The sequence below is a fragment of the Phalacrocorax aristotelis genome, chromosome 25, assembly GCF_949628215.1.
Source record: "Phalacrocorax aristotelis chromosome 25, bGulAri2.1, whole genome shotgun sequence".
Taxonomy (NCBI): domain Eukaryota; kingdom Metazoa; phylum Chordata; class Aves; order Suliformes; family Phalacrocoracidae; genus Phalacrocorax; species Phalacrocorax aristotelis.
Window position 1 is genome coordinate 2429740 of NC_134300.1, and position 12651 is coordinate 2442390.

The 12651-nt window shown below is 67.2% G+C and overlaps 2 protein-coding genes across 2 annotated transcripts in view; both read left to right on the forward strand.

The window, feature by feature from the left end:
• The window catches only part of INTS3 (integrator complex subunit 3), a 44208-nt gene extending 37782 nt beyond the window's left edge, over positions 1 to 6426 (forward strand). Inside the window, exons 24-30 of the mRNA XM_075075375.1 lie at positions 1410 to 1523; positions 1611 to 1659; positions 2703 to 2870; positions 4869 to 4969; positions 5166 to 5238; positions 5343 to 5499; positions 5605 to 6426. Of these exons, the coding sequence (XP_074931476.1) occupies positions 1410 to 1523; positions 1611 to 1659; positions 2703 to 2870; positions 4869 to 4969; positions 5166 to 5238; positions 5343 to 5499; positions 5605 to 5682 (740 nt within the window). The 3' untranslated portion in view covers positions 5683 to 6426. The remainder of the gene's footprint in view (positions 1 to 1409; positions 1524 to 1610; positions 1660 to 2702; positions 2871 to 4868; positions 4970 to 5165; positions 5239 to 5342; positions 5500 to 5604) is intronic.
• An 899-nt stretch (positions 6427 to 7325) lies between these two features.
• Positions 7326 to 11148, forward strand: SLC27A3 (solute carrier family 27 member 3). Its single transcript, XM_075075031.1, is given in 16 exon segments — positions 7326 to 7461; positions 7463 to 7511; positions 7513 to 7665; positions 7667 to 7744; positions 7746 to 7812; positions 8576 to 8785; positions 8866 to 9024; positions 9112 to 9247; positions 9321 to 9432; positions 9434 to 9505; positions 9590 to 9649; positions 9651 to 9681; positions 9759 to 9957; positions 10065 to 10162; positions 10256 to 10386; positions 10460 to 11148. Coding segments are annotated over 16 exon segments (2109 nt in total). The 5' UTR covers positions 7326 to 7339; the 3' UTR covers positions 10892 to 11148.
• Positions 11149 to 12651: the final 1503 nt, after the last annotated feature.

Genomic DNA, 12651 nt, shown 5'->3' on the forward strand with positions numbered 1-12651 from the left:
TATTATTGCCGTGGCTTAAAGGATCACTGCCCTAAACCGGATTGTCCGATTTAGCTGTGTGATCCAAGCTGTGTGCTCTAATGGGTTTTACCAGGCTGGCTCTACGATGGTTTGGGAGCCCTGGCTCCCTGCAGTGCCAGGCAAAGTGTAATCCAGGGCTCTGCACACCCGCAGCCTGCCCAGGCAGAGCGGGGGGAAATAAACGAGAAAGAGGAAAGCCCCACAATCTCCCCCAGCAGCTCTGCAGCCTCTCCACGTGGTCCCAGCTGCTGCGTCTCCGGGGATGTGAACTTGTCCTGGTGCAAACCCGTGGCTAGTGCTGCGCACTCGGCTGTTCCCTGCCACGCAGCAGCTGATGCGGCGGCGCTGGAGGCCAGGCCGTTCTGAGGACGGCCGTAACCTCTTCTCCCAGTGCAGCAGGGGTAGGGCAACCGGGAGGCGATGGCGAAAGGGTGGTCAGAAAAATTGGAATTGGGATTTCCCTTTCTTCTCTGTTGACTCTGACACCTCAAGAGCAAAAAGGCCCTCGCTGCTGTTTAGTCTGGCCCTTGGACTACCCCGAACTAACAGAGTAAGTCTCCCAGATGGATGCCCAGCCCTTTGCCAGGACCAGGGTCCCCTTAGCTGCTGCGTAGGAAGAGGCTGGTGATCTCCCCCTCGTGGCATTCCTCACCTTCCCCCCCCAGGATCACGGGTGGTGACCCAGTTCCTATTGTAGCTTTTTAACGGGACTTCAGCTCGCACCTCTGCAAGCCGCTGGCTGCCGTACAGTGGAAAAGCCCTTTCAATGTCCTGCCAACGCTGCATTTTGCCCGTGTGTGTCCCGCGGCTCCTGCCCAGCCATTGGAGCCAGCCGCGGCTGCCGCCCTCTGAGCCAGGGTGGCTTTGAGCAGAGCTCGGTGCACGGGAGCCAGCGTTTGGGCAGAGAAGCCCCATCACCCTGAGCCGATGGCTGCCTAGATCCAGCTTTGGTGTTACACAAGCTGCAAGCAGCAGTCTAAGCCCATTAATTAAAGAGCCTCGTTAATTCCCTTCCTCTGAGCCCCGAGCAGCTGCTTTAGTGACTTTGCAGCGCTGCCACCCGTGCCTCAGCTGGCAGAGCCTACCCTGCTGCCACCTGCCAGGTCCCGGAGCCCCTGCTCGGCCTCGGCACGCACGGGGCTCCCCGTGCTGCTCCCGCAGCTGCAAACCCCAACACCCGCGGCAGGGTTTTAGGGCGCTGTGCCCTTCTCCGGTGCCTCGCTCTGGGCTGGAGGGGTGGGTGTTAAGCCGGGCAGGAGCCACACCGTCGCTGAGCAGCTGGACCTCGCAGAGGGGCTGTGGCAGAGCTGCCTGCGGCGGCTCCGGCGGGTCCCTGCCATCCTCTGGGCGCTGTGCGGCCCCCCTCACCATCCTGTGCTTCCCCGTAGTTCAAAGCCTGGACTGGGAGACCTTTGAGCAGTACTGCACCTGGCAGCTCTTCCTCGCGCACAGCATTCCTCTGGAAACCATCATCCCAATCCTGCAGCACCTCAAATACAAAGGTGAGCTGTCCCCTGCGTGGGAGAGGCGCGGCGCCGGGCCACGGCTGCCACGAGCTCCGTGTGCTGAGGGTGTCCTTTCCTTTGCAGACCACCCGGAGGCGTTATCCTGCCTTCTGCTGCAGCTGAGGCGAGAGAAGTGAGTGTCGCGGGGCACGGGGCTGCGCGACGCTCTGCAGGGGGTCCTGCGGGCTGGCGGGGCTCCCCCCGGCACGCTGCGGCTGGTGGCTCTCTTGACCACCGTCAGCGTGGCGAGGGCAAGGGGAGCTGCTTGAGAAGCGAGGCGTGGGGAAAGCCCCGCTTGCTGGCACTCCCCACCTCGCTCTGGGTGCGAGTCCTGTCCCGGAGCCCCTGGGGACATGGTAGGGTGGGCACATGTGACGAGACCCCAGCAGTAGCACCCTTCCCAAAGGCAGCGGCTCCCTCCCTCGGCTTCGGGAGCACCGTTTGCTGAGTGCCAGCTCTCAGCCCGAGTGCCGACGGGCTGTTTGTCTTTCACCTTGTGCGTCCTGGAGCCCGTTACTTAATGGAGAGCAGACTGTCACCTGCCTCCCGTGGGGCACAGTGTTAGAGCTGCCTTGGCATTGATCTATGCTGTCTCTGCCTGCTCGGGTGGATTGGCCACATCCCTCCGCTCCGAGTGAAGAGCACTTTATTTGTTTTCATTAATGCAGTGCATGAGGCTGGCTGATCTAATCCCAGCTCTAAATTGCGTTAGTGAAAAGCCCGAGATGATGGAGAGCGCAGGGGCGAGCTCGGGCCGCGAGCGCGCAGCAGCGCTTTTCCCACGGTGGGGAGGGAGCGGGGCTGGCACAACCGGGTGATGCGGGCTGGGCGGGGAGCTTGGTGGCAGCCGGTCCCCAGGAGGATTGCTTGCCGGCGATTTTGGGGTATCTGAACGCAGCCCGTCATCCCCTGAGCCTGGGAGCCGATGCCGCTGGGGCTGCCGAAGAGCGTGCGGGGCTCAGGTGGTGTCTGGGGAGGCTTGGTCCCACCCGAGCTGTGCCTGGGCTCCTGCACCAGGTCCCTCCCGGCTCGGCAGCTCCGCAAACTTGTAATACCCAGGTCTGAGGCCTCCTGTCAGGCTCGAGTGGGCGGCAGTGGCTGCAGGGGGGACCCCAGCCGGCCGGGGTGCAAACCGCTCGTCCTTCCTCCTCACGTGCCCTTCCCTGTTTGCCCCAGGCCCAGCGAGGAGATGGTGAAGATGGTGCTGAGCCGGCCCTGCCACCCCGACGACCAGTTCACCACGAGCATCCTGCGGCACTGGTGCATCAAACACGACGACCTCCTGGCCGAGCACATCAAGTCGCTGCTGATAAAGAACAACAGCCTACCACGAAAACGCCAAAGGTGAGGGGCCGGGGCAGGCGCAGCATCTCCCGCTGCTTCCCCGGGGGCCGTCCTGCCACCGGGAACCGAGTGACGGACTCTGCCTTGCCCACCGGCCCGGCAGCCGAGGTGCCAGCCCGTCCTGCCGGTTACGCCATCGTCTGCTCAAGGCCGGGGCGGTGCCGCTGCCCACCCACGCGCTGACACGCAGCCAGAGCCCCCGAGCGAGCGTCTCCGCTCCAGAGCTGTGCGGGAGGCTGCTCTTTGATCTCGCCTGTGCTGACATCCCGCCAGCAGGACCCTTTTATGCCCAGCCCATTACCCCAGCTATGTGGGGAAGCACTTTCAGCTGCTTGTGCGAGCAGTGCCAAGCCCTGGTGCTCCCCTGCTGCGGCACCGGCCGGGCAGGCCCCTCCGCTCGGCCCCGTGGATGTTTCCAGAGCATCTTTTGGTGGAAATAATCTTCCAGATGTGGTTCACTTACTCTCTGCTGGGACGCTGCTGTCTTTGGGGTGGATGGGATCAGGGTCCGTCAGTGCAGTGGGACTAAAGGACGTGGCTGGGCCACGCTGTGGCCTGTGGAGGTTAAATCCCAGCTCCCCAGGGCAAGGTTCGTCATCTCCTGCCTTTGGAGGGAAGGGGCAGAGGGCTTGTTCCTGGCACGGGTAGAGCTCTGGGTGCTGGAGGACGCGGCTGGACCTCACCACCGCGGCTGTGGGAGAGGAAAGGAGAGCAGCAGGGGATGCTGCGGCTGGTGCTGCACCGCTGTGCCGGCGCCTGGCCCGGGTGGCACATGGGACACCTCACCCCAACCCCAAGATGTCCCTCAGCGGGGAGACGGGAGCTCCCTCTGCTGTGCGCAGCTCCCTGGGCCCTTTCCCACCCTTTTACCCAGCCTCAAAAACCAACATCGGGCCGCGGTGCAGCCGTCACTCGCCGGGGCAAGAGCCACCCAGCCCCGCTGCCTGCTCTGTGCCGGCTCACGGCGGCGCGGGGATGCCCAGCCCCACCGGCAGCCCCTCGGCGCCAGGCTCTGGGTTAGAGGGAGAGGAGGGTGGTCTGCTCCGGCAGCCCCCAGCCCGGTGCACCGAGCTGACGGGGTCCCCTTCCTGGCTGGATGCCTGCGGCCCTTTGCTGGAGTAGGAAGGACATCTAGCGTCCTGGGTAAGCAGAGCAGCACCGCGGTCCCACCGCAGCGAGGGCTGCGGGTCCCCAAGGACCCCCACCCAGCACCCAGGGAGCCGGCCCCACCACGGCACGGCGCTGGGTCCGAGCCTTCGGGTCGGACGGGGGCTCGGCAGGAGGTTCGCCATCGCCGGGACTTCGTCGGTGCTCCCGGTGCTCCACGTGCAGGCCACGCACCGGCACCGGGAGAGCGGCCGGTCCCACCGGCACCCCGGCCACCTCCGGGTCCCCTTCGCTCTCCGAAGAGGCTGCCGGGGAAGGCTGTGCCTTCACCTCAGCCTCCGCCTTAATTAACGGCCTTTCACAGCTGAACAACGCAGCTATTTTCATTGTTTCTGTTCCGGGATCCAAGCCCTGTCCAGGTCTAATCCCCGCTAACTAACGCGCGGCCAGCTGAGGCCCCGGCTGTTGGCAGCGCCGTCCTGCGGCCGAGGCTCGGCGCGGGGCGCTCGGTGCTCCCCAGAGCTGCCGGCGATGGAGGCGGTGAACGCCCTGAGCAGGATTTACCCCCTTAATCCCCGGGGCTGGATCGGCACACGCAGACCAGTCCCAGGGGACCCTGCGTGTGCCGGAGCCGGAAAACAGATCCTCTGCTGCTCCCCCTCCCCAGGTCCCCCTGCTCTGGGTGGTGGGGGCACCCCGGATGGCAGCGTTATCCGTGCCCCACATCTCCTCGGGGGTTTGGGGGTGCTGCTGCGGGGCCGTGGCACTCAGTCCACCCACAAGCGGGGGGGCTCCTGCAGCCTGTCTTTGGTGGGGGGGGGTAGGGGATGAACTACGGGTGGGCAGGAAAAGCGGGGTGCGTGCTAACGGGTGCTGCCCCTCTGCCCTCAGCCTGCGCAGCTCCAGCAGCAAACTGGCCCAGCTCACCCTGGAGCAGATCCTGGAGCACCTGGACAACCTCCGCCTCAACCTGACCAACACCAAACAGAACTGTACGTACCGCCGCGCAACCGGGGCCGCCGCCGGTGCCGCCGCGAGGTCCCCCGGGGCACGCACGGGGCGCTCTGCGATACTGGGAGCCCCTTTGCAAAGCCTACCTGCATCCAAAACCCCGGCTGGGTGGGGGGGTTCCCCTGCCCGGGGGTACCCGCCGTCTCTGAGTCCCGTTTTCTGCCGGTTCCTCGACAGTTTTCAGCCAAACCCCGATCCTGCAGGCGCTGCAGCACGTCCAGGCCAGCTGCGATGAAGCCCACAAGATGAAGTGAGTCCGTCCTTCCCTGCCCGGCCTCAGGAGTGCGGGGTGGGTGCCCCGACAGTCCCTGACACCCCCCCCCCCACCCCCGCACCCCCCCTGCTTCCTTCCAGGTTCAGCGACCTCTTCTCCCTGGCAGAGGAGTATGAAGACTCCTCCACCAAACCCCCCAAGAGCCGCCGAAAAGCCACCCTCTCCAGCCCCCGCAGCCGCAAGAACGCAGCCCAGCCGGCCAACAACGAGGAGGAATCGGCTTCCAGCAGCGCCTCGGTAAGCGTCCCCGGCCCCCCGCAGCCCCCCGGCCGCACCCGCCGGAGCTGGGTCCCCCCCCCCGCCGCCGCCGGTGACCCCCCACTTCCCCCTCTCCCGGCACAGGAGGAAGAAGACACCAAACCCAAACCGGCCAAACGGAAACGAAAAGGCTCCTCCGCCGTGGGCTCGGACAGTGACTGAGGCTCTGCCCTCTCCCCCCCGGCCGCCCTCGGGCCCCCGAGGTGCCCGCTGGCCCTGCCGCGCTCCCCTAAACGCCGCCGCCGGGATTTGGAGGAGAGCACCCGTCCCCACCGGGACCCCGCGGGGACGGGGCCACCCCGAGTCCTGCTGCGGACGCTGGGCTTCCACCCCGACCCTCCCCACTTGAATTTTTAAGCTTCCTCTTTTTTTTTCTTTCCTCTTCATTATTTTTATTTTTAACCAACGGCCGGGGCAGGGATCGGAGCGTGTGCACTCCTCAGGACCTGGCTTGAGGGGGTCCCCGAAAGGGGGCAGGGGGTCCCCGAAAGGGGACACGGCACCACGGGGAGGGGAAGAGGGATTGGGGGGGGGGGGAGGGGAGGGTTATATCACACAATCCCCTATTTTCATATAAGAAATGTAAATAAACAGTGCGAACTGACTTGCTGCTCCAGGATGCTTTGGGGAGGGGGGGAGTCGTGGCCCTGCCTGCGGGGGCGAGGGGAGGCCGAGCCCTGTGGGGGTGTTGCGGGACGGGGGGAGGCACCAGCACCCGCCGGGCGCCCGGTTCGGTTCGCTTCGGCGGATCCTGCCCACGCCGGAGCCCCTCGCCCGCGTGGGAGGGGGACCGACGCTCCCCCCATCACCCCCCAGAGCTTTATTAGCGTGGTTTTTGGTTTGGTTTTTTTTTTTTTAAAAAAAAGTGTTTTTAAAAAAAAAACAATAAAGAAAAAAACTCTCGAATGTTTTTGTACCAAACACCACCTTTTTGTGCCGCGTCGCCCGGAGGTGGCCCCCCCGCCGTGCGGTGCAGCCAGCGGGCCGTGGCGTGGGGCTCCCGGGGGGCCGCGGCCCTGCCAGCCCCCCCCCCCCCCGCCCCCCCCGCGCCGGAGAGGGAATCTGGGGCAAGGCCGGAGGCCACGGGGTGGGGGGACGGGGATTGGGGGGGGATGGAGACATGGGGGGATGATTGGGGGGGGGCGACCAGGGCAAGTGGGACGTGGGGGACCACAGTGAGGGGGGGAGAAGGGTGAGGGGGACAGGGACTGGAGTGGGAGAGGAGTCGGGAGCGAGGCTGGGGACGTGGGTGGGGGTGAGATGGGGGGGCTGTAGCAGGGACTGGGGGGCAGGATCGGGGTTCTGGGGGGGGACAGAGAGGGCTGGGGCTGGAGGGGGGGACTGGTATGGGTGGGGTGGGATGGGGAACAAGTGGGGGGGGACATGTGAGGGGGGACGGGGCTGGGGGTGGGAGAGGGACTGGGATGAGGGGGATGGGGACGGGGGTGAAATGGGGGGGCTGCGGTGGGGAGGATGGGGACGGACAGGGCTGGGACTGGAAGGGGGGGGGCTGGGATGAGTGGTGGGGGGGGGATGACATGGGGGGCGCGCTGCGGTGAGAGCGATGGGGCCAGGGACGCAATGGGGGGGGCCAGTGGCGAGGCCGGGGGGGGGACACGGGAGGGGGCGGGGGGGGGGGGGGGTCCGCGGTTGCGGGGGGGTGGGGAAGAGGGGTGTGGGGCGAGTGGGACGGGACGTGCTGGGGGTGAACGGGGGGGGGGGGGGGGGGGGGGGGCGGTGTCCGGTGGGGGGGCGTGGGCGGGGGCGGGGCGTTGGCGTGGCGGTCGGGGGCGTGGCCGGGGCGGGGGCAGGGGGGACCATGGCGCTGGCGGCGGCGCTGGCGGCTCTGGCGGCGCTGGCGCTGCTGCAGCGGCTCCTGCGGCCGCACCTCTGGGCCGACCTGGCGTTCGCCGTGCGGGCCGTGCGGTGCCGGCGGCGGGCGCGGGGGCGGCGGGGGCAGCCTGGCCGCCCGGTTCCTGCGGGCGGCGCGGGGAGGCGCCGGCGCGGCCCTTCCTGCGGGCGGCGGGGGGCGCCGAGCCCTACGGGGGGGCGGCGCGGAGGGTGGCCCGGGTGGCCAACGCGCTGCGGGGGCGGCCGGTGGCGGGGGGCGAGCTGGGGCCCGGCGTCGCCGTGGGGCTCTTGGTGGGGCAACGAGCCGCGGTTCGTGTGGGGCTGGCTGGGGCTGGCGGCGCTGGGGGCCCGGCCGGCCTTCCTGGGCACGGCGTCTGCGCCCCGCCGCCCTCCGGCACTGCCTGCGGGCCTGCGGGGCGCGGGCGCTGCTGGCGGCGGACGGTGAGCAGGGGCGGGGGCGTGCGGGGGGGGGGGCGCTTCGGTCGGGGGGGGGGGGGGGGGGGGGGGGGGGGGGCACCCGAGGAGGCGTGGACGCACCAGGGTCGGGGGAACCCCCCGGAATAGGGGGACCCCCGGTGGGGGACGGGCGCTCAAGGGTGGGGGGGGGCGCTCGGGGTGGGGGCGTGCCCGGGGACACCCCCGGGATAGGGGGTACCGGGGAGGGAGACGGACGACACCCAGAGGGGAGAGACTGGGGGGGGGGGGGGAACAGGGAGGGGCTGGGGAATGGGGCGGGGGGGTGGGGAGGCTGGAGGGGATGGGGTGGGATGGCAAAGGCTGCAGGAGATGGGGGGGACCGGGGACCGGGGGGGGGGGGGGGGGCTACCCCGGGGCCAGGGCTCCGGGACACTCTCGGGGTGACGGTGGGTGACAGGCTCTGGGGCACAAGGGTGGCTCCAGGGGGTGCTGGGGGGCTGCAGTGCCGCCGGCCATGGAGCAAGGGATCCAGATGGCTTGGGGGTCCGGGACAGCTCAGCGTGGGGGCGATGGGGGGGGGGGCGTGGGTGGCCCCCCCGCGGGTCCTTCCAGTTGTGCCATATTTTGGTCCCCCAAACTGGGCACCCCCCTCCACAGCCCCCTGGGCCAGGGTTTGGGGTGGGAAGCGGGGCAGCCCTGCTCCCCATCCTCTCCCCACCCTGGGCTGGGTTGGGGGGGCCCACGGGCCTGCCCCCATGCCAGCCTGTCCCCTGCACCCTGCTCCCAGACCTGTTTGCGGCGGTGGAGCCCATCCTGCCCAGCCTGCAGGAGGACGGCATCGTGGTGTGGGTGCTGGGCTCGGGGCCGTACCCCCCTGGCGTCGTGGCCCTGCAGGAGCTGCTGGATGCGGCCTCCGAGGAGCTGGAGCCCGAGGACGTCTGGCAGCCCGAGGACATGAGCGACACCTGCCTCTACATCTTCACCTCCGGCACCACCGGTGGGTGCCTCGGGCTGGCGGGACGGGGTGCCCTGAGTGAGTTGGGGGGGGGGGTCGACACCATTTCCCTCCGCTTGCAGGTCTCCCCAAAGCCGCCCGCGTCTCCCACCTCAAGTCCATCATGTGCCTGAGCTTCTACGAGCTGGTGGGAGCCTCCAGCCGGGACGTGGTGTACCTGGCGCTGCCGCTCTACCACATGGCCGGCTCCCTCCTGGGCATCGTCGGCTGCATCGGCATCGGTGAGCGGGGCCGGGGACCCCGTGGCGAGCCCAGGGACGTTTCGGGGTGGGGGCTGATCCCCCCCCCCCCATCCCGGCTTTCCGCAGGAGCCACTTGTGTGCTGAAGGAGAAGTTCTCAGCCAGCCAGTTTTGGGATGACTGTCGCGCTGAGGGCGTCACTGTCTTCCAGTACATCGGGGAGCTCTGCCGCTACCTGGTCAACAGCCGCAGGTCAGGGGGGGAGCCAGGGTGGGCGGGAGGGGTGCAAGGGGGCACCCCCAAATCTGACCGTGCGGCCCCGCAGCGCCCCGGGGAGCGGGAGCACGGGCCTGCGGCTGGCGGTGGGCAGCGGGCTGCGCCCCGACGTCTGGCGGAGCTTCCTGCAGCGCTTCGGGGCCATCCGCATCGTGGAGACCTACGGGATGACCCGAGGGCAACGTCACCCTCTTCAACTACACGGGGACACCGGGGGCCGTGGGGCGCAGCAGCTTCATCTACAAGGTGAGGGGCTGGGCAGGGGGGTGCTGTGCCCCCCCCAACCCGTCTCTGCTGGGATGCTGACGCCCACCCGGCTCCTCTCCCCAGCTCTTCTCACCCTTCGAGATCGTGCGCTACGACGTGACGGAGGGAGCCCCGGAGCGGGATGCGGCCCGGGCGCTGCATCCGCGTGGGGACGGGTGAGTAGCGGGAATGGGGGCGAATTGGGGGGGGGTCCCCGTGGGTGTCCCCTGTCACATGTCCCAATTCCCCCCAGGTGAGACGGGGCTGCTGATCGCCCCGGTGACCCCCCGCACCCCCTTCCTGGGCTACGCCGGCAGCCGGGAGCTGTCGGAGCAGAAGCTGCTGCGGGGGGTCTTCACCGAGGGTGACACCTACTTCAGCACCGGCGACCTGATGGAGCAGGATGCGGCCCAATTCGTCCGCTTCCGTGACCGCACCGGGGACACCTACAGGTGCCAAAGGCCCCCACCAACGGGGGAACCCCCCAGTTTCAGCCCCACACACCCCATCCATTGCGTGGCTGGAGGTGGGGGGCTCAGCCCCGTCACCCCCTTCCCAGGTGGAAAGGCGAGAACGTGGCCACCACGGAGGTGGCCGAAGCCTTGATGGCCCACGAGTCCCTGCAAGAAGCCACCGTCTACGGCGTCACCGTGCCAGGTACCGATGCACCACGTCCCACCGCGGTGTCATTGCCCCCGCCCCCCCCAAGCCCGGCGGTGGCCCCCCCACGCCCTCTGCCCTCGTCCGCAGGCCACGAGGGCCGCGCTGGGATGGCGGCGCTGGTGCTGCGCCCCGGCCACCGCCTGGATGGGCCCGCGCTCTACCAGCACGTGGAGCAGCTGCTGCCACCCTACGCCCGGCCCCGCTTCCTCCGGCTGCAGGTAACGGGGTGGGCTTGGGGGGGGGGGGTGACCGGGGGGGGGTCTCTCCAACCCGCCCCCGCCGCCCTCCCAGGAGCGCCTGGCGATGACGGAGACCTTCAAGCAGCAGAAGGTGCGGCTGGCGCAGGAGGGCTTCGATCCCACTCGCGTCCCCGACCCCCTTTTCCTGCTGGACGAGACCACCAAAGCCTACGTGCCCCTCAGCCCCGCGCTCTGCGAGGGGTGTCCTGGACGGGCGCCTCCGGATTTAGACCTTGCCCCGGGGCGCCCCGAGCCCGAGGGTCTCCCGGTACCCGGGTGCCCCAAGCGCCCCGTGTCCGTCCACCAGCACTGGGTGCCCCCCACGGGTCCTCCACGTCCCTCCTGCCGTCCCTGGGTACCCCACGTCCGTCCTGCCACTCCCCACGTCCCCATAGCCATCCCTGGGACCCCCACGTCTGTCCCCAGGTCCCCACGTCCATCCTGTGGCTCCCCATGGATGTTCTGCCATCCCTGGGTGCTCTAGGTCCACCCTGTGGGTCCCCACGTCCGTCCAGCCGTCCCCCGATCCCCCCCCGTCTGTCCGGTGGGTCCCCATGTCCGTCTCACTGTCCCCGAGCGCCTCCTGGTTCCCCACAGCCATCCGTGCCCCCATCCCCACCCGTGGGCTGCCCCCCCGCCCCCCCCCCGGCCACTGGTGCCTTCCCCACGCCGGGGTCCTCTTTTTATGTAAAAATATACTTTTTTTAGGGTATTTTTTTGGTAAATAAACTCTTTTGTAGCAAGTCTCGTCAAGTCTCGTTGCTTCCACCACCCCCCCACCCCCATCCCGCTGCAAGAATAGGGGGAGGGGGTGTAGGGTGTGGGTGTCACCCGTGGGGGGGGGGAAATGTGTCACCCAAAAACCAAGGCTGGAGGGGGGGGGGACAGACACCCCCCGGCCGCGGGGCTCTGCAGGGATAGGGCGGGGGGGGGATACGGGGGGTTCCCACCTCCCTCCAGGGCTTCCCCCCCCCCACCGCACCACACCAGCTGCAGCAGAAGTTATAAACCATTCCTTTCTTTATTAACCGTGGCTCGCGAGTGATAAATATTACAGAGGTTGGGGTATTTTTTTTTTTTTTTTTAATTTTTATTTTAATCTTTTCTCCAAAAAATTAGCTCATGCTTCGCCCTCGGGCGCCGCAGCCCGGCTTCGTCATGTCGTTAAACCAGATTCCAAGCACAGTGTTGGGGGGGGAAGGAAAAAAAATCGGGAAACCACCCCCAAATCCTTAAATTTATGGCAAGGGCCTGGTTTCCTGCCCCCCCCACCCCGGGCACCCCCTCTCTTGCAGGACGGTCGTGTTTGGGGGGGGGTCATTTGAGGCTGACAACCCACCCCCCCCCAATTCCCAGGCTCAGGTCAGGGCGATGCTTATTCCCCCCCCTTCCCCAAAAAAGCGACAGTGAGGTGGCGGGGGGGGGGGGTTTGGGGTGCAGGAGGCAGCAGCAGGGGCTGGGGGGGGCGGGGGGAGGGGCCAGCAGTTTGGGTGCTGGGGGGGGGGGGGTCACCGTGCACCCCAAAGGTGATGGAGCGATGGGAGTTGGGGGGGGGGGGGGAGGGTGCAGGGACAGCCTCGCAGTGGTGGGGCCCCCGCTGGGGGCACGCTGGAGGTAGGGGGGGTGCAAATCAAGGGGTAGGGGGTCTTGAGACCACCCCCCCCAATCCCCTGCCTGCCCAAGCACTGCTCGGACCGATCCTGGCACCTGGAAGGGGGATGGGGGGGACACACAGACCCAAAGCTGAAGCATCCAGGAATGGGGGGGGGGGCACCCCACACACCCCCCCCCCCCAGAGCTGCCTTTGTGCTGCCTCCCTGCAAACTGGGGGAGAAAACCTGCAAATCGGGCCTAAAAATCCTGCAAATCGGGCCCGATATCTTGCAAATTTGGGCCAAAATCCCACAACTCCGTACCAAAATCCTGCAAATTGGGGCTGAAAGCCCCTAAATTTGTCCTAAAGTCCTGCAAAACCTGGCCTGAACTCACACTAATTGGGCCTAAAATCCTGCATATTTGGCCTGGAACCCTGCAAATTGGGACTGAAACGCCACAAATGGGGCCTAAAAAACATCATACAAGCCCACAAATTGGGGCTGAACGCCTGCAAATTTAGAACACAAAATCCTACAAATTTGTACCAAAAAAAAAAAACCAAAAAAACTTCCTATAAAAAGTGGGTCTGAAATCCTGTAAATTGGGCCGAAATCCTGCAAATCAGGACAAAAACATGAGGCCTCTGGC